This window comes from Onychomys torridus, chromosome 9 (assembly GCF_903995425.1).
Source record: "Onychomys torridus chromosome 9, mOncTor1.1, whole genome shotgun sequence".
NCBI classification, from domain to species: Eukaryota; Metazoa; Chordata; class Mammalia; order Rodentia; family Cricetidae; genus Onychomys; species Onychomys torridus.
Window position 1 is genome coordinate 55,442,648 of NC_050451.1, and position 20,127 is coordinate 55,462,774.

At 48.3% G+C, this 20,127-nt stretch overlaps 2 protein-coding genes across 2 annotated transcripts in view; one reads left to right on the forward strand and one right to left on the reverse strand.

Moving 5' to 3' along the window:
- Dpysl2 (dihydropyrimidinase like 2) overlaps positions 1-11,627 on the reverse strand; it is a 97,490-nt gene extending 85,863 nt beyond the window's left edge. Inside the window, exon 1 of the mRNA XM_036198878.1 lies at positions 11,122-11,627. Within this exon, the coding sequence (XP_036054771.1) occupies positions 11,122-11,463 (342 nt within the window). The 5' untranslated portion in view covers positions 11,464-11,627. The remainder of the gene's footprint in view (positions 1-11,121) is intronic.
- Positions 11,628-11,839: 212 nt separating this feature from the next.
- Pnma2 (PNMA family member 2) lies at positions 11,840-18,581 on the forward strand. Its single transcript, XM_036199612.1, has 3 exons — positions 11,840-11,954; positions 16,159-16,286; positions 16,561-18,581. The coding sequence occupies exon 3, from the start codon at positions 16,945-16,947 to the stop codon at positions 18,037-18,039; it is 1,095 nt and encodes a 364-aa protein (XP_036055505.1). The 5' UTR covers positions 11,840-11,954; positions 16,159-16,286; positions 16,561-16,944; the 3' UTR covers positions 18,040-18,581.
- The last annotated feature ends 1,546 nt before the right edge of the window (positions 18,582-20,127 follow it).

Sequence of the window (20,127 nt, forward strand, 5' to 3'; positions counted from 1 at the left end):
TCCAGAGGACATGTGCAAATGGGCAGGAAGCAGCTGAAAGCATTATGACACCTGTAGTCAAGTCATTCGGGAAATGCAGATCACACCCACCATGGGATACCAGTTCACACCCACTGGGGTGGCTACTATCAAAACAAAAACAACAGCTAAGTATAGTGGTACACACCTGTACTCCCAGCTGCTTGGGAAGCTGAGGCAGGAGGACTGATTGGGCCCAAGAGTTGGGGACCAGAGTTGACAACACAGTGAGATGCCATTTCAAATGAGGAGGAGGAAGAGAAGGGAGGGAGAAGACGAGGGAGGGGAGGAGGGAGAGAGAAGATTTTAAAAGGCTAAGAAGTGGGAAAATAGGAGCCCTTTGCTCTACTGATAAAACAGCATACCTACTGTGGAAACATTTTGTGGCCTCTCAAGAAAACTAGACACAGGCAAGCTAGATGGCCCAGTAGTTAATTGCATGCACTGTTCTTGCAGAGGACCTAAATTCTGTTCCTAGCACTCACATTGAACTGCTCCACCTGAAACTCAAGTTCTAGGGGGATCCCTTGCCTCTGGTCTCTTCAGGCAATGCACTCACATGCACATGCACACACACAAAGACACACACAAATATACACTTAAAAAAGAAAGGCCTGGAGAGGGTTCAGCCATGAAGAGCATTGACTGCTCTTCCAAAGGAAGTCTTGGGTTCCATCTCCAGCTGCATACATTGGATGTGGTGGCACATGCCTGTAATTTCAGCACTCAGGATGCAGAGGCAGGAGGATCCCGAAGTCCAAGGTCACCTTCCGTGACATAATGAGTTCAAAGCTCACTATGGACTATAAGATACCCTGTCTGACAAGAAATAAAAATTGTAAGTAAAGCAGTGTTATCAAATGATCCAGCAACTCCACCTCTGGGGAGATGCTCAGAAGAACTGAAATCAAGAACTCAAAGAGACATTTTCAACACCACACTTATAACAAAATGATTCAGCATGTCCACAGGTGAGTGAGTGGATAAACAGAATGTGGTTTTTGGCTGGGGAGTGTAGCTTGGTGGAAGGTGCTTACCTACCATATGCAAGGTCCTGGCTTTGATCCCAGCACAGTGAGAAAAAAAAAAAATGTGGTCTTAGCAATGAGATAGCATTCAATCTAAAGAAGGCAGTTCTGTCCACGTTGCAACACGTATATATACAGGTTGTCAGGGTGAGTGAAAGCAGCCAGTTACAGGGATGTAACAGTGCAGCTTCCAGATAGGGCATACCTTCAGTGCTGAGAGTTTAGAGACCAGAATACACCAGGGCTGCCAAGTTCTTGTGTGTGTGTGTGTGTGTGTGTGTGTGTGTGTGTGTGTGTGTGCTGAAGAACAGTGGTGCAGTGAGGACAAAGCTTCAGATCTGCACACTGCAAAGAATTCTGATGAATGAGCAAACATATGTTTGCATTTATCACTGAACTGTACCCTTAAATCATTAAGATGGTGAATTTTGCATTATATATGTTTTACTCCAATAGGAAAAAAAAATCAGTGAACAGAGCTTTCCAAATTTAATAGTTTTAAGTTCCACTTGTTGGCCACTGTTCCTCAGTGCCACCCCTGCATTCCAAAGCTGTTTGCTTGGGAAGCAATTTTTCCATATTATTAAGTATACAGTTATGTACACATAATTTTATTAATCTATTGTATATATTAAATATCATAGTTATATAATTAGATGTGCATATGCACAGGAATAAAGAAGGAAGCCTTTTTATAGGAGCAGGACCAGAAGATAGAAGGATCATTATTCAGAGCCAAAAAACCTCTGGGGGACACCCAGCTATTGTAAATGAATTTCAAGGCTCCCTGAGGACTCAGTGATGTGACAGTGATTGTGGGAAGGATGTCCCAAGCTCCAGGAGAGATTCCAGGCATGTCTGGAGTTCTGAGCACAGCAAGGGATAATGCAGCAAAAACAGAAGCAAAAAGAGAGAGGGGAGAGAGAGAGAGAGAGAGAGAGAGAGAGAGAGAGAGAGAGAGAGAGAGAGAAGTTGACTAAATTAAAATAAAAAAACTTTTGTTCCTCCAAGAACACTATTGTAAAAAGTTAAAAAAAAAAAAAAAAAAAAAAGCAGGGCTGGAGAGATGGCTCAGAAGTTAAGATAGCTCAATGCTCTTCCAGGCGACTGAGGTTTGGTTCTCAGCAGCCATGAGGGCATCTCACAACCACCAGTTGTAGTTCCCATTTCAGGAGATCCGGCACCCTCTCCTGACCTCTGAGGTCACCTGCACACAAGATGCGCACACAGAGAGACATAGACACACATGTGCTCATAAATAAAAAACAAAAACAAAATCAATCTTTGAAAAAGTAAAACATAACCTGAAAAGGGAGAACATGTTATCAGAAACCATATACCATGGCTGTAGGGACAGCTGAAGGATAAAGAGCTTGGCTGTCATGTGCAAAGTCCTAGGTTTGCTACCCAGAATTAGCACTAGACAACCATGATCTATCCAATAAAGAGGCAGGATCCAGAATATGTAAAGAATTATTATCACTCAACAAGACAAGGAATCAAACTTAAGAACAGAGGTGTTTTTAGACAGACACGTGAACACCCTGAGAGCAGGACAGTGTGTTACTGGGGATGAGAACGAAACCACCTGGAGATCCCACAAACTCCCAGAAAGAGAAATGACCAGTGCTGGAAAGACTTCAGACACACTCTTGAGGACATAAAATGTAAAGGAGTGGGCTTGTTCCAAAAATAGATGAACCTAGAATTACTTACCGTAGAGCCCAGGAATTCCACTCCTAAGGTAGAGTCCAAGAAAGTGGAGAATATGGTTCTACTTTGAGAAGACTGTGAGTCATCAAGTTATTCAGAAATGCCAAAAGGTGAAAATGGCCCCACTTCCCATTAAGGGACAGATGGAAAAGCACAAAAATGAGGCTTATTATTCAGCCAGTAAAAGGAAGAAAGTTCCCCCTCCACCACCACACACATACAAACTACAATGTGAACCTCGACAATACTGTGCTCAGTAAGATAAGGAAGAAACAAATGGTCACATATCGTTTGCCTCTGTGGACATGAAATATTCAGAAAAGGCAAATGCACGTGCGTGCGCACGCGCGCGCGCGCACGCGCGCGCACACACACACACACACACACACACACATACACACACACACACACACACACACACACTACAATGTGAACCTCAACAGTACTGCACTCATTAATGAAGAAACAAAAGGTCACATACTGTTTGACTCTGTGGACACAAAACGTTCAGTAAAGGCAAATCCACGCACAGAGACATAAGAACAGATACATGATTGGCAGAGGGTCTGATGGAAGTGTCTACTTTCTGGGCACAAGGTTTAGTTTGAAGGTGATGAAAGTGTTTGGAATTAGATAGTTATGGTGTCATGCACTGGATTGTAAAAAATGCAACTTTTATGCTATAAAAAACAGCTAGGAACAGCATGGATTTCTTTTTTATCCTTTAGTGGAAATGGATAAAGAAGCCGTGGAGACATAGACCCACTCAGAGGCAGCTCAAGGTCATAAGACCATGTAGGCTACCTAGCCCTGTGGTGGCAGAGCCAGATTAACAATGGGCTTCCTATCTCCTCACATAGCCTTCTCACTTCTAGACGGTTCTCCAGGAATCCCAGCCCACATATGCCACGCAAACCCAGAAGTACCTTCAAGGCAAAGTTCTCTCCTCAAGGCCAGGTTTTGGCTCTTCAAGGCGAGGCTTTCTCCCCTCAAGGCCATGCTCTGGCCCTTCGAGGCCAGGTTCTCTCCTTCAACTGGGAGGCTCTGACCCTGGCAAGGTACCACTTGTGTGTGGCTGTTGACCAAGCTTCTTGTTGCTGCAAACAACTCAGGTGTCTGACAATCCACCTGCCACTGCTTTTACAAGAACTCGCTCACTGTTCATGTATCGGCCATGACTGTTGAGGATTCCATGTATGTGTCCCCCAACTATCCACATGTTAAACCCTAATCCCTAAGATTGCAACACAAAGTGAGGCTTCTGGAAGATGTTAGATCATAAAGGTGGAAATGTCCGGTGAGATTAATATCCTCATAACAGAGAGCCTGCTCCACCACATAAGGAGTATGAAGCCTCTCTCCCCAGATAGGGGATCTGCAAGCTTCTTGATCTTGGACTTCAAGAGTGCACAGCTGTGAGAAAGAATGCCTGGCGTTCCAGAAGCCTGGTCTGTAGTAATCGGCTACAGCAGTTCCAGCTGCCTTAGACAATGATCGACAGCAACTGGAAAAGGTACACTGTCATCACAGAGCTCTAATCTTAGAAAGGGGTGTCATTCATACTGTTGAGACTTGGCCTGTGTCCCGGGGGTAGCTGAAGATACTTCTTGTGTTTAAAAATAAGTGGATGGAATACCGTGCGTTATGAGCGCATTCATAAAGACAAATCAATGGTCCACTTCATAAATGACACTGAAGAATGCATAGTTAAAAAAAAGTGTGGTCACTCAGAACATGTTTGCAATAATTGTTCTTTCGGAGATGGGTAGGAAATGATGAATATAAAAAGTGATTCAGACCGGTGCCTGTGATGTGGCGCCTTGCGCAGCCTTGGTGCAGTGGGAAGGGGCTTGGACCTGCCTAGGCTCAGTGTGCCAGGCTCTGCTGACTACCCATGGGAAACCTTGATTTGGGAGATGTGGGGATGTGGCGTGGCTTGGGAGAGAGGGCTGGGAGGTGGGAGGAGGGAGGAGGTGGGATTTGTGGGTGGTATGTAGAGTGAGTAGAAAATTTCTTAATAAATAAAAATTTAAAACGTGATTCAGCGCCAAGCATGAAGGTATACAGCTTTCCTCCTAGCACTTAGGATGCAGAGGCAGGAGGATTGCTAAAAGTTCAAGAGTATCCTAGTCTACACAGTGAGTTCCAGGCCAGCCAGAGCTACATAATGAGATCCTATGTCAAATAAGCAAGGGCAGGGAACAACTCAGTACATCTTAGTGATTAAGAAGTTCTCAGGTGCCTAGTTCTGAGTTCAGACCCACCCTTTGCACTTCATTAGGACATTGCATACTTCCATTGCAAGATAAGGGTCACAGTGGCACATGCTTCATAAAGTCAGTGCAGGAATAATAGAACACACAAGCATTGCTTCCAGGTCTGCCCCAGAAAGCTATGACATTCAATGGGATATAAGGTACTCGGCCAGTAGAAGTAAACCACACTTGAAGTTTACGATAAGCCATGGACCCCGGCTGCAGAACAAGTTGGGAGGAACACAGGGCAGATTAGGACAGCTCCTTTCGAAGCCCTGTCCACACACTTCCAGGGTTATCAAGGCCTAAGCAGTCAGGGCAGTAAACAGCAGTGCATCTCCCCTTCCTTAGTTCCAGGACAGTGACAGCACAGCTATCAAATGGAAGGTCTCAAAGGGATGTGGCTGTACACCCTGCGATGGAGACACAAGTGTGAAAAGTCACGGTTGAGAGTCAGGATGTGATGGGCTGTAAGTGATGGGTTGAATTTTTTGCTTGGTTTGTTTGCTTGTTTATTTTTCTTTAAGAATTTATACATTTCCCTATTTGGAGCACATTCCTAGTTTTGAAATGCAGCGATGTCTTTGAAAACTTTTTAATTACATTCATTTACTGTGTGTATGAGCAGGTGTGTAAGCCATAGCAAACATGGAAGTCAGAGGACAACTTGGCAGGAGTTGGTCCTCTCCTTCCACCATGTGGGTTCTAGGGATTGAACTCAGGTTGTCAGCTTTGATTGCAAGTGCCTTTACCCAGTGAGACATTTTGCCAGTTGGGAACAAGGTCTCATAATTCCAGGTTAGACATGGCCAAGGCTGACCATGAACCCCTCATTCTCCTGCCTCCACTTCCCAAGCACTGAGATTGCAGGCATGTGCCACTATTATCCGGCTAGTAACAAGGCTGGGGCTAGGGTGAAACAAAGAGACCTCCACTCTAGTCACAGGACTGCCCCCTGAGGTCCAGGGGTGACGGCTTTCTTCACTGCTCCAATGACTAAGCCTCATTTGAGCTCTGACATCCAAGGTAAAGACACAACACAGGTGACGTTCAAACAATGGTCAATTTGGACTTTCTCTCCCTTCTCAAGGAAGTAGAAAGGGACTCTTGTATCAAATGATGCCTGAGAAAAGCTGCCTGCTGCTGCCAGGGCCACAGCAATGGCTCAGCCCAGCCTTAACATCTATGGCATGGAATCTGTACAGAGCTTGCTGGTGGTGGGGGGGAGTAACAATTACCTTCCTCTTGAGCTATGGTGGAGCGATGCCTACAGCTGCTTAGCTGGCAGGCTTTCAGTCATCTTAGGCCTTAGGCATTGTATAGGTGTAGTGACTGTCTTGATTCATTTTATGTGCTACTGTAACGGAATACCCAAGTTGGGTAACTTATAACAAAGACATTTTCCTTGATCTTCATTTTATTCTATTATGTATTTATTTATATGCAAGTGTGCAGATACACATCATGATCATATATTGTGACTGTACCTGTATGCACACTGTGAGGAAGCCAGAAGTTGACCTCAGGTATCCTTCCAGGAGGCATCCATCTTTGTATTTTGAGACTACTAAGCCCTCTAGCTTGCTGCTTTGACTAGGGTGGCTGACTATGAGCCACAGGGATTTCCCCAGCTGAGTCTCCCCAGCTCTGAAATTACAAACACACACCACCACAATCCACAGCTTCATTTTGAGACAACATCTCACTGTGTACCCAAGGCAGATCTGGAATATATTACATAGACCAGGATGCCTTGAACTCACAGAGGTTTGCCTGCCTCTGCCTCCCAAGGGCTGGGATTCGAGGTGTGCACCACCATGCCCAGCCCACACCCAGTTTTTTATGTTAGCACTGGTGATCAACTCAGGTCCTCATGCTTATGGCAGCAAGTGTTTTACTGACTGAGCCCTTTCCCCAGCCCTAGACAAGAATTACAATGGTGCTTGAGTCTAGAGGCTAGGAAATCTAAGACTGAGGTTACACACCATGAGCCTTCATGATTGCCATGTGACCTGGGAGAAAGCACCACATTGGCCAAGGAGGAAAAGCAACACAACCCCAGAGTCTCAGGTTCTTGTATCATCAGTGTTGACAGCATAAGGACACGGTGTTCCCACTGGCCTTGCTTCCCAACATGGCGCTACACAAGAAATTAAGTTTCCAGCAAAGGTCTTGGGGATATGTTTGAGCCACAGCAAGAGGCTGCCAAGCTCAGCAGTTCTATAGGGCCCACTCACTGGCATTTGCCCTGGACCAGAGGACAGTTTCTTCCCCACCTCTGTAGTCTACACAGGTTGTTCATGGTTAAATGGGCCTGGAAGTTCTTTGAAAGGGGTTCAGCATCCAGTATCCCAGGATGAGAGGAAGTTTCTGACCTAACCATATTTCCACTAGAAGAGAAGGATCCCAGGAGAAAGGGTGGGGCTCAAAGACCCACGTTCACTGGCAAGCAGGACAACTACCATAGTTAAGCACTGAGTGTCCTCCAAAGGTTTGTAGGTGAAATCTGGATCCTCAGGGAGGTGCTATTACAGACCTTTAAGATGTATGGTTTGATAGGAACTCCCAATGTTATTGTGGGTGCACCCTCAAAGGGGCTTATGTGCTCTCTTCTCTCTGTCTCTCTGTCTCTGTCTCTCTGTCTCTCTGTCTCTCTCTCTGTCTCTGTCTCTCTGTCTCTGTCTCTCTGTCTCTCTGTCTCTCTCTGTCTCTCTCTGTCTCTGTCTCTCTCTCTCTCTCTCTCTCTCTCTCTCTCTCTCTCTCTCTCTCTGTGTGTGTGTCTCTCTCTGTCTCTCTCTGTCCCTCCCTCCCTTCCTCCCTCCTTGCCCCTACTCCATGTTATGCCCTCATTTCCCATCCCATAAGGCAACCTAATCTTGGCCCTGAACTTCAAGAACCATGAGCCCAAGCAGATCTAGCTTTATTTATTTCATAAGTATCCCACTCCTGGTGTTTTCTTATAGTGATGTGAGGTTGACAAATATAATGGAACAGCTGTCCATCTGTTCTCTATCCCAAGAGGCTCAGGGATCAATATGGTTTCATTGCAGCCCTAACCGGCCTCTGGCCACACACAAGGGAAAGAGAAGCAAGAAGATGGACACTCTCCTTGTTCCTAACCCCTCTACTGGCTTTTTCCCTTCCCCCAAACCTGGAAGCCTGGGGCAAGCCACTCCTAGGGGTTTGTGGCCATGGCTTGCTGACTCTGTGCATCATGTGTTGCTAGTCCCTGGAAATGTATCCACTAGCCCCTCTCATGCCCCAAGAGCTACATGGCTAAGGAGCCTGCTCTGACCTTTCTTGACCTTTCTACAACAGAAGGATTCTAGGTGTCATAGGTGAGCAAAATACTTTTTTTTTTCTTTTCCTTTTTTCTTCCTTCCTTTCTTCTTTCTTTCTTTCTTTCTTTCTTTCTTTCTTTCTTTCTTTCTTTCTAAACAGGATGTTGCCAAGTCGCTCTGGTGGGCCTAGAACTCACTGTGTAACCCAGGCCACCTACCTCTGCCTCCACAGTGCTGGATTAAAGGTGTGTGCCATCATGCCTAGCAACTCTGACTCCTTACCAACAGATTCAAGGGAGGAGAAGGGAACATGGCCCACTCCATCTACCCTCCTCTGTGCCAGGGCTTCTAGAATTCCTTGAAAGCCTGAAGACACCCTGCTGATGAGCTAAATCTAAGTAATGACCACTGATTCTGTCAAAACAGTGAGCCAATGGTGCTTTCTGAAGTCACCATCATTATACATATATGCACACCCTCTTGCGAAACATGAAAAATTCATACATCGTAAGCACCAAACTGGGTAAATGCTGCTAGTTATGAATGACAAAGTCCCACAGGAACACCCCTTTTGTGATAAATGAACCAGAGAGGGCTTCAGAAAGGTTGCACCAGAACTGACCTCTAGAGCTAATGACCAGGAAGCTGAGGCAGAGATGGATTTGCAGGGGTTAAAACTCAGGATTTGATCTGGTGCTTTTGTCTTCAAATTGCCCCCTCTGTGTTCCCTAGATTTGCAACTTAGAGTTTATGTTAAATGTAGGGTGTGTTCCAACAATCACTCCTGTCACCCAGCCAGGGACTCTTCCATTGTCATGCAGAGGTCCCCTCGTCTCCCACTTTCATGTGTCCTCTTACAGATTCTCCAGGGGTGGTTCTGTTTCCTGCAGATTGTTGGAGTGACCCTACACCATGTCTGACCTGAGAGTGCTCAGTCAACCTCGGTGTGATGTGGTCTTGACTTTCACCAACGTGCTCCCATGAGGACTCATTTTATACTTACCCCAGTTTTACTACAAGGTACAATATTGAAACATCTGGGTTAGGGATGTACTCAGTGATAGAATGCCTGTTTAAGCACACACTAGTCCCTGGGTTCAGGCCCCAGCACCACAAAAGAAAAAAAAGATAGATAGATAGATAGATAGATAGATAGATAGATAGATAGATAGATAGACAGACAGACAGACACACAGATGGAGCTAGTGGTCATGTGGGTCACATCTGCAATCCCAGCACCCAGGAGGCACTGGGATTGTCATGAGTTCAAGTCCAGAATGAGATTCTGTCTCAAAAAAAGAATGAAAAAAAAGAAAGGAAAAGGAAAGAAAGAAAAGAAGAAAGATAGAAGGAAAAAAGAAAGAAGAAACTTTTTACTTCAATTGTTCACTTGGAACAAAACAAGCTTTTTGGATTTAGATTCCAGTCACCTCTTAGTGAAATATAAATTTAAAAATCAGAGGATGGGTGGGTGGGTGTAAATTAAGTGATTTTTTTTTTTCTAGAAGTGGTCCTAAGAAAGTCAAAAGCTAAATCCCTCTGCCGTGTTAGGAAGCAGGGAAGCGGTGTCCCAATCATTGCCCCAGAGCTGCTCTCTGAGGCTTTCTCTGTAGCATTCTCTGGGCAAGCCCCGCAGTGAGCATGTGCAAACTGCCCCCAACTTCTCCAGTGGCTGTCTGAAAGGAAGCACTTTTAGGATTAATCTTCCTCCTGCCCTAGAAGGGAAGGCACATGGAGATGCAATATAAAGTCATTCATAGATTGGTTTCTTATCTTCACCACGGGCATGGAAGAGAAGCAGCAATCGAGCATTATAAGGCACTGTGCACTATAAATGATCAGTTGAGACATTAAAGCTGTGAAAAAATACACAAGTATAAACGTCACCCTAAAACAGAGGGACATGTGTGTGAAAAGACCATTTGAAATGCACACTGCTGTGATTTACTGGACCATGTCAAACATTTTCTATGACCATGGATAACCAAGCTAGCCTTCTTTGTCTCTAATCAGGGAGTCTTGTCTCCAAATGCAAGCCTTCTTCCCCTCCCATCCTTTTTTTTTCCTTTCCTTTTTGGCTCTTTGAATATCATCCACGTAGTCTCTCCCCATTCCCAAAGTGCCTCCCAAACAGCTCTGGGGAAGCGCTCTGGGAAGCCCTTGCCGAGACACTTAGCAGAACTTTGTTCTCCACATGGGCTATCTAGCTTTTCTCGGTGACATCACGGTCTCCCTGACTCTTAACTGGTTGTGAACCGAGTCTGGGCACTGGTGACAGGCTCAGGGCGCTGGCCGTGGTCCTGACCTCAGAGCTCAGGACCGTAGTGCCGAGCGCTCCCAAGGCGGAGGACCTTGCCACTCTGAGGAGCCATGTGAGCCCCTTCCCCCCTCGACCCCAGGAAAGTCCTCTGGCCTTGACTGCAGCCCACCACTGCGCTCCTTGAGCTGCATCAAAAAAGGGTGGGGCACTGAGCCACAGCTGCAATCGGATGCCGCCCGGGAGGATTTAAGAACAGCACAGTGGTCCATCCCAATCGCCACTCGTTGCCTCCCTCCAGCCCAGGGATCAGCTGGTCCCTGACGCGGGTTCCCCACCTCCCAGGCACAAGGAGGCGAGGGCAGCCTTTGTGGGCGCTCAGACGCCCACCGTCGAACCCGTGCCTCGCCGCACCCTGCGCGGTGAAGGGGCGGGCAGGGCGCGGTGCGCGTGCAGATGCGGGAGGCAGAGCTCCAAGCGCCGCGTGCCGGCCGCCACGCGGGGATGCTCGGTCCTCCGCGAGATGCCAGGGTTCAGCCCCGCTCTCCGTCCCCACCCCCCATACCAACCTGATCGTAGATGTTCTGCAGGGCTTCCTTGCCCGAGGCCCGCCGGATCTCCACCTTCCGGCCCGATTCAACAGATGGCTCCCCGCTGGCACGCCGGCTCTGCCGGTGCGGGTCCGGGCCCAAGTGGGCGACATCTCGCTGCTGAGCCACCACCTGCCCTGAGCCCCGGCCCACCGAAAGCGAATCGAAATCGATGGTCTTGTTCTCCGAGGACCCTTCCACCGGGCAGAACATGCCGCAGAATTTCTGCCGGGGCTTGGGACTGCCCGAGCCCAGGTTTTTAAAAAAGGCAGGGACCTCTTCGTCCTCTGCCGCCTTCCCAGATTGCTTTCTCTCGGCCATGGCTCGGGGGACGCTGGGGAGGATTTTCTCCGTCCGTCCGTCTTTCTGTGGTTCCCTAAGTCTCCCTGGCTGGGTGTGCACTAGCCCCTAGCTGCCGCCGCGGCTGCCGCTCCCTGCCTACCGCAAGGTGCACAGAAAGGATGGAGGGCTGGCGAGCCGGCGACCCACCCCTCACGGTCCCTCCTCCTGACCCTGCTTTCTCCCTCCCTGCCCACGCCCCCCGGCGCCGCCGCGCCACCTCCGAGCGAGCGGCAAAGTTGGATCTGGGCGGGCGGTCGCTGCGGCAGAGGATGCCAGTTCCCGGCAACGCGGGGCGGGGCGGGGCGGGCTGAACGCGCGATCAGGAGGGAGGGACAGAGAGGGAGGGGACGGAGAAGGGAGGGTACAAGGGGGTGGGGGGCACCCGGAGCCCGCGCTCCGGAAGTGAAGCGGCCACTCCACCCGCTAATGGATGCGCAGCGGCCGCCCAGCAGACAGCTCTCGGCGCCAGGGTGAGTGTTGGACAGCTACAGCTGGGCGAGGACCCGAGGGCGCAGATCCTGGGCCTGACTGAGCCCCTCTCCTCCACCTGCCTCGCTGCTTGGCGAGGTGGCTCTGGAGCTCCCCTGTCCCCGGTTGAGGGCGGAGGGTTGGGGGAGCCAAGGGTCAAGCCTGCAGGCGTTGGGATGCTATGTCGCTGGGGAGGGGTGATCCTGGAAACAGCCAAGGGCTGGTCTCAGACATCCAAGTGCCCGACACCAAAGCTTCAGTTTACCCACGACCCGGGGGTTGGGTAGGGGGAGGACTTCAGGGAGCAGAGAAAAAGGAGAATAATCTCGCTGCTTGCAGCTGCGGTGGTTGGGAGGTGGGGCTCACAACATGGCGGGGACGGAAAAAGGCAGAGGGGCGTAGCGAAAGGGAGGAATGACCTGAAGAAAGATGCAGGCCTGTGGTGCATGGGGGCGTAGAGGAGAATGCAGGCACTGCGTCTCAACATAGATTGAGGACCCTCAACATTATCTGAAAGTCTCATGCCCTGCAGGTAGGCTACTGCCCCAGGAAAGGCCCAGGGGTCGGATTTGGTATCTCCCACCACCACCACTACACACACACACACACACACACACACACACACACACACACACACACACACCTGGTTACCACCACTCTCACCCAAAATGGTTAAGGACTAAGCAGACTGAAGCTCACTCCAGCACATCTTGTTTTCAGGGCGCCCCGCCTAGCTCCCCCGCCCTGTTGCACACTGCGCCAGAGCCCCGCGGTTACCAGATGCCACTTCTCTAGGGCGGCAGCGCTTTGAGCTAAGGGTAGAGCGCCATCGAGGGTTAGGGGAGGATGACATGCTGTGAATTATGCGCAGCCAAAGTGTGTGAGGATTTGAGGGTGTGTGCGTTGGGGGGCGCGTGCGCGCGGTCCAGCCACGGTCGCCAGGTTGGAGGCTTTTCCAACCAGCACTCTAATCTTGGGCCCTTCCTCGCTTAATCTCAACCCCTGGTTCTGCTTCTGGTGGATTTAAGCCCCCCTTGTTTTTCCAGAGTGGCTGAAACCTGCAGAAGCATTGCCTATCCTTTAGCCCCCCCCCCCCCCCCCCCGCCGAGGGAGATCTGAGCATGCTCACTAAGGAGAATGGGTTTGGTCTATGAGAGACAGTTTACTGCAGCGTGTTCTCCCAGCGCGGTGTGACCAAGAAATCAGGCCCATTGTCAGCCTTTGCTTAGGGAAGGATTGTATGCGGATACCCAGTTGCCGGAGATAGTTTGATGGATGGAGTCACAGTTTACACACACACACACACACACACACACACACACACACACTCCACCCCAAGCTTATGTAGGAGCTGAGAGGACCCCACGTGAGTAGGGCCTTTGGACATCAGCATCAGATGTGCTTGGCCTTTTATTAAAAGCTTCCACTAGACTTGCCAATGCTTCACCAAGGCCCTGTGAAATGAGGGCTTTCATCGCTCCAGTCTTCCAGGTTAGGACACGAGTTTAGGAGGGGTTTATGAATGTCATGTTTCTAGTTTGGTAATTCAAGTGGGGTCTTTGACCTCATAGCCTGGTTCCTTTTACAGGTTATCCTGTGGGCCCCCTTTATGTGAGAAAAAAATACGAAACCCTTGCGTTCTCTCATATCCAAACATTTTTTCATGACCCTTTTGTACATCAAGGGTGTTTCACTTGGGGACTTAAATTGGGGGGGGGGGTGTTAATTTTTTTTTTTTTTTTTTTTTTGAGACAAGGTTTCTCTGTGTAGCTTTGGTGCCTGTCCTGGATCTCACTCTGTAGACCAGGCTGGCCTCAAACTCACAGAGAACCACCTTGCTCTGCCTCCTGAGGGCTGGGATTAAAGGCGGGCGCCACCACCGCCCGGTGTGTGTTAATTTTCAGTATATATATATGGGTGTTTTGCCTGAATGCACGTACAAGCACCACATGCATGCCTGGGGCCCTTGAAAAGGTGTCAGATCCCTTGGAACTGAAGTTATAGATAGTTATGAGTCACCACATGAGTGCTGTTAACCACTGAGCAATCTCTCCAGACATTTGGGCTTCTTTCTTTCTTTCTTTCTTTCTTCTTTCTTCCTTCCTTCCTTCCTTCCTTCCTTCCTTTCTTTCTTTCTTTCTTTCTTTCTTTCTTTCTTTCTTTCTTTCTTTCTTTCTTTCTTTTTAAGGCCATCCCTTGTAGGCAGGATTACCTTCAGGGGAAAGGCCTCACAAGCCAACCAATTTTAATATGACAGTTTTTCTGTGGATCTGGGCATTCAAAGCCTTTTGTTTGGTTGTTTTTGTTGTTATTGAGACAAGGTCCTGTATGTAACCCCAGGTTAACCTCAAACTCCTTATGTAGCCAAGGATGCTCTTGAATGTCTGATCCGTCTGCCTTCACCTCTTAAGTGTTGGGGTAATGGGCGTTGCCACTATAGGCTTATGCATTGCTGGGGGTCTGACTTCCTGCATGGTGGCAAGCACGCCACCAACTTGAGCTTCATTCTTAGCCCCTCCAGTGCTCTTTACATTTCTGATTCCTCCAAATACTCCAAGAGAAGGAAATTCACTCCCATATTTTACAAGGAAATTTCAGGCCTGGATTGGTCTGAAGTCCCAGGTCCCCATGCTCCCAGGCACAGGGTGAGACAGCATCTTGCCCCCCTGGTTCTGGCACATTGGAACAGCCTTTAGCATTTCCCAGGAAGATGGAAGCTGCTCCTGAGGCAGCCACTGCTTTAGTTCTGGCCAGCATCTGTGGCATATGGCCTCCCTCAGACTGATGGGAACTGTTCAGGCTAAGGGTAGAAATGGTTGTAGCATCCTAACATACACTCTACAAAGGTCTCTGGAAGGCACCATCAACATTTCAGTTGGTATACCACAGTGACTCCATAAGAATGCTTGATCTAGTGATGTTACGGATATCTTAGTTTACCTAAGTGCACTCTGTGATGTTCAGCCAATTAGGAAGCCACCTAAGGTGCCTCTCTGAAGGCATCCCCATGGCTAAGTGACCACGCTGTCACAGGACCACTCCCTTTTACATTCTTAGGCTCCCTTTCCCTGCAGAGCAAGCTGCTTCATGGATACTTCAATCTGGTGTGGGCATGTTTTCTGCTCTTTGCCTTTCTCTCAATGGCCCAGTCAAATTTAAATGACAGGAAGTGTCTTAGTTACGCTTCTGCCTCTGTGGCAAAGGATCATGACCAAGGCAACTTAGAAGAGAAAGCATTTATACAGCTTCAAAGGGTGAGTTCATGATCACTATGGCTGGGAATATGGCAGCAGGTAGGCAGGCACTGTCTGGAGCAGGAACTAAGAGCTTTCTGATCCACAAGCATAGGGCACCGAGATTGACAATGGGAATGGTGTGGGCTTTTGAAATCTCAAAGCCCACCCCCAGTGACACACCCCCAGAATCCTTCCCAGACAGTTCCACCAACTAAGGGCCAAGCATTTGAATACATGAGCTATGGGGCCCATTCTCATTGAAAGCACCACAGGAAGAGTTGGGTTGGTAACTTACCACATGTAACATTGGAGAAGCCATGCTAGACACAACCAAAGAGGGTTGATTCATAACGCCAAAGCACACTTATTTTTCTGAGGTTCCATTTTTCTCTGTTATACCCACTGAAATAATTTTTAAATGTTTGAATGATTCTGTTTAGTTTTGTTTATATCTTTTTCTTCTTTGGAGACAAGATTTCTCTGTGTAGCCCAGATTGACTTCAAACTTACAATCCTCCTGCCTTATCTTCACAAATGTTGGGAGTGCCACCACACACAGTGCAGTTGGATTTATTTTTAAAGATGGTTCTCATGTAGCCCAGGCTGGCCTCAAACTCCCTATGCGGTCAAGAATGGTCTTCAGTTCCTGACCCACTTGCCCTCTCTTCCCAAGTGCTGGGGTTACAGGCATGGACCACCATGCCCAGTTTATATGGTGCTGGAAATTGAACTCCAGGCTTCCTGCATGTGTGCCAGGCGAGCACTCTGCAGACTGAAGAGTGTCCCCAGAACTAGGTGGGCTTTTTCTTCAAAGAAGTGTACAACTATCTTGTTTAGGATGTCCCATTAAATTGTGCAGGACTCACTTTTTTTTTTAATCCTTTCCTGAACTGTGATGCTTTTAATAAGTGCATTAATCTTTATCACTAGATTTTTCAGCCTGAAAACACATTATTCTTGTTTGTAACAGGATAGCTTGATTTGGCTGAAGTTAAACGCATACACACTATTGTATAGTGGTGGGAGACATCTTCCTGAGCTGGAAGCTGAATACATGGCCCCTTGGTTCTTTGGGAACATTCCGGAACACATAAACAGGTATTTAACCGTGTCTCCTAATCTCATCTTTTGAATGGTGAAGGTCTCGAATCCTGCCCACTGGTGGGGCTTCAGGGTGGAGAGATGGGATTTAAGCTGGTCCCCCTAGGCAAAAAGTACACTAAGTAAAGAAGGGAGCTCACCAGAGTGGGGTAGACACAGGTGCAGTGGGAGTCATGGCCCTTGGTCCTCCCCTAGGCCCATTTCAAACCGGAATGTGGGTGTGCCCTGGGAAGTAGAGGTCTGTATAGTAAAAATGAACCTGTTTCCCTAGGACTCCTTGCCATTTTGCTGTGTGACTCCCCAGAGCTTCGGGTGCTAGAGTGGACGCTGCCTCCCCACTGACTAGAAAGAGGTGACAGGAAGCAGATGATGGGAAAAGCAGTTGTTCCGGGTGCCTCACAGTGACAAGAGTCAGCACCACCCGGCTGCCTACGGCTCTCAGAAACAGCATCGAACCCACTGCAGAGCCACAGGGCTGATAACTGCAGCCCACCCCATCTACCCTGTAGTATCCATCAACTTTGCCGTGTGTCTGAAGACACACCAGAAGTGTCTGGTTCTTGATACTAAGTAAAAGGACAAAGCCATCCACAAAGCTTTGAGCTGCTTGGCGTGAGCCAGGCCAGGACTAAGTGCAAAGGCATATCCTGGGACAATGGCAGTGGCACTGTTGGAGGAGTGGTGTCAGATCATGAGTGTGGATGACCGGAAGTCACTGATGGTGATTGGCATACCCGCGGACTGTGGTGAGCCTGAGATCCAGGAGGTCCTTCAGGAGGCGCTGAAGTGTGTGGGCAACTACCAACTGCTAGGCAAGATATTCCAGAAGCAAGACAACACCAATGCTGTTTTACTAGAACTCCTGGAGGACACAGATATGTCTGTGGTCCCCAGTGAGGTTCAGGGAAAAGGGGGTGTCTGGAAAGTGATCTTTAAGACCGCTAACCAGGACACTGAGTTTCTCCAAAGACTGAACCTCTTTCTAGAAAAAGAAGGGCAGACAGTTGCAGGGATGTTCCGAGCTCTTAAGCAGGAGGGAATGGCCCCAGCTACCACGACCTGCACATCCTCTGAGTTACTGGCCCACTTGGTGGGGCAGGCAATGGCTCAAACCCCCAGGTCTCTGCTGCCTGTGAGGTACTGTAAGTTGCGAGTGTTCTCTGGGAGCACAGTACCTGCCCCAGAGGAGGAGTCCTTTGAGGTCTGGTTCGAACAGGCCACTGAGATAGCCAAAGAGTGGCCCATCCCTGAGGCAGAAAAGAAAAAGTGGATGATGGAGAGCCTCCGTGGCCCTGCCCTGGACCTCATGCACATCGTCCAGTCGGACAACCCTTCTGCCAGTGTGGAAGAGTGTCTGGAGGCCTTTAAGCAGGTGTTTGGGAGCCTGGAGAGCCGTAGGTCCTCGCAGGTAAGATACCTAAAGACCTATCAGCAAGACGGGGAGAAAATCTCAGCCTACGTGCTCCGGCTGGAAACTCTGCTTCGAAGAGCTGTGGAAAAACGGGCTATTCCCCGAAACATTGCTGACCAGGTACGCCTGGAGCAGGTCATGGCTGGGGCCAACCTTAACAATGTTCTATGGTGCCGGCTCCGGGAGCTGAAGGATCAGGGCCCACTACCCACCTTTTTGGAGCTGATGAAGGTGATACGGGAGGAAGAAGAAGAAGAGGCCTACTTTGAACATGAGAGCAGGGAGGAGTCAGGGGAAAGAGAGGGTTATAGCCGCTGGGACAATGCAAGGAGCAACTGAGAGATACCCCCACTCCTTTCACATCTTGGTGGGCATAGGGATAGTGCCTGACAAGGCTGATCTTGTTACTGAGGGTTTTTCCTCTAATACACAGGATTGAAGACAAGCGTTAGACCAAGTCTTTCCCTTTTTTTTCTTTTGTTTTGACAGGGTCTCACCTTATAACCCAGGCTGGCCTTGAGTTTTTCTCTTCCTGCATTAGGCCTCCCAATTTGAGTTCTGGAACTAGAGGAATGTACCACCACTAGTGTCCCATCTCAATTTTTCTTTCTGAGGAAAAAAAATGCCTGGGCTCTAAGTAGATTGGTTTGGTGGACTCTAAAGTAGATTGTTAGGAAATACAAGACCAAGTTCCTAAAATACCTAAAACTCCTGTATGTTAGTTTCCTTTAAGCACACCAAGGGTCAGCCAGACAGCTGGGTTGGTAATGTTGCTTGCTAACCTCTTCAGAGGGGGTAATGATGTGAACAGCAGGAAATAGAAGTTGGCTAGGAAGGAGCTGGAGAGATGGCTCAGTGGTTAAGTGCACTGCTACTCTTCCAGAGGAGTTCAGAAACAAGCACCCACATGGTGGTTCACAACCATCCATAACTCCAGTTTCAGAGGATCCAACACCTTCTTCCGGTGCCTTTGGGCACTGCACACATGTGGTATGCACACACACATGCAGAGCACACACATAAAATAAAACTAAATAGATCTTTAGAAAAAAAGAAGGCAGTTTCGGAGCATTTCAAGAGTGGGTTCTCTGACCCAGGAGTGCCACAAAGGAGCTATGATTTTTTCTTGTCACCTTCATAGAAGTTACTCTTTAAGGTGGGACAGGGACCTCAGCCAGACACTAATCCCTTTGTAAATAGTTTTAGAAGTAGATCTCTAGATTTTCATGATAAAAATGGCTTATATCTATTCCCCAATTTCAGCCCATCTCCTAAATGATTTTAGGGTTACCTCTTCAGAGGAGGGAATTTTATAGTGGCCTTGATCAGGGCTTTACTGACTCTCATTAAGAGAAAACCATTGCCTTCTGGTCAGAAGAATGGAATCTACCACTTGCCTACGTGGAGACCTACCATTCCCAACTAACCAAAACATAAGAAAGAGTTAATCCAGTTGGGCAGGTCCATCACCTGGCTGATGGATTGCCCATTAGGTAGGCAGATTCACCTAATCCCCTTAACGAGATCACGTACTCTTTCTCCCCAGGATCTCTGCTATCTCTATAGTCTCTACAGAGCCACCACAAAATAAAGCATGGCTTTCTCTCTTCCTCCTCTATGTCCCTCTGGAGGAAGGTTTGGTCCCCATGGTGAAAGGAGAGAACCAACTCCTGCAAGCTGTCTTCACACACACACACACACACACACACACACACACACACACACACACACAAATACATGTAATGTTTTAAACCACATCAAGAAGACCAGTGTTGACTCATACCATAGAAGAATGAATTGTCCTTATTTAAAAAAAAAATAAACAGCTTTTGCAATAAGTTTGAAAGATGAGATGGAGTGGCTTGTCAGGACATTTCCTGTCTCAAATCAGCAAATTCTGTTAGGCTCTGGAAACTTCCTCCAGCAGTCATCTATACCTAAGCAGTCACAGGCCTTGTACTAGGGATCTAGGGAGCTGGGAGGCAGGCCTTCCTCTACCGGATGAATTAGGACCATCATGCCTTTGGGTTTCTAATGTCACCTACAGAGTGTCCCCCTCCACACACATCTTTCTTCTACTTCATGTAGATGGTTCCAGAAGGAGCTGCAATGTCAGTCTCTCGACCCATGGACGGTTCACCTGGTCTGTTACCAAGAGGTACACAGCCATAGAGAGATGTCTTTGAGAAAAAGATGGACGTTAGAGACATGCACAGAACTGGACATGCTCGGAGTGGCGTGACTGTCACTCTGGTCTGTTTAACCACAAAGACTTTAACTGGCTGCAGTGAGCAAAGCAGAGAAAAGGACCTCACCACCTGCTGAGGGCTTCAACGTGCAATGTCTTTCACATAAACCCCACTTCACTTGTGCGTCAAGCTACTCTTTGTAGAGTGGTGCACACGCTCGTGGAGTGTGTGTCACAGA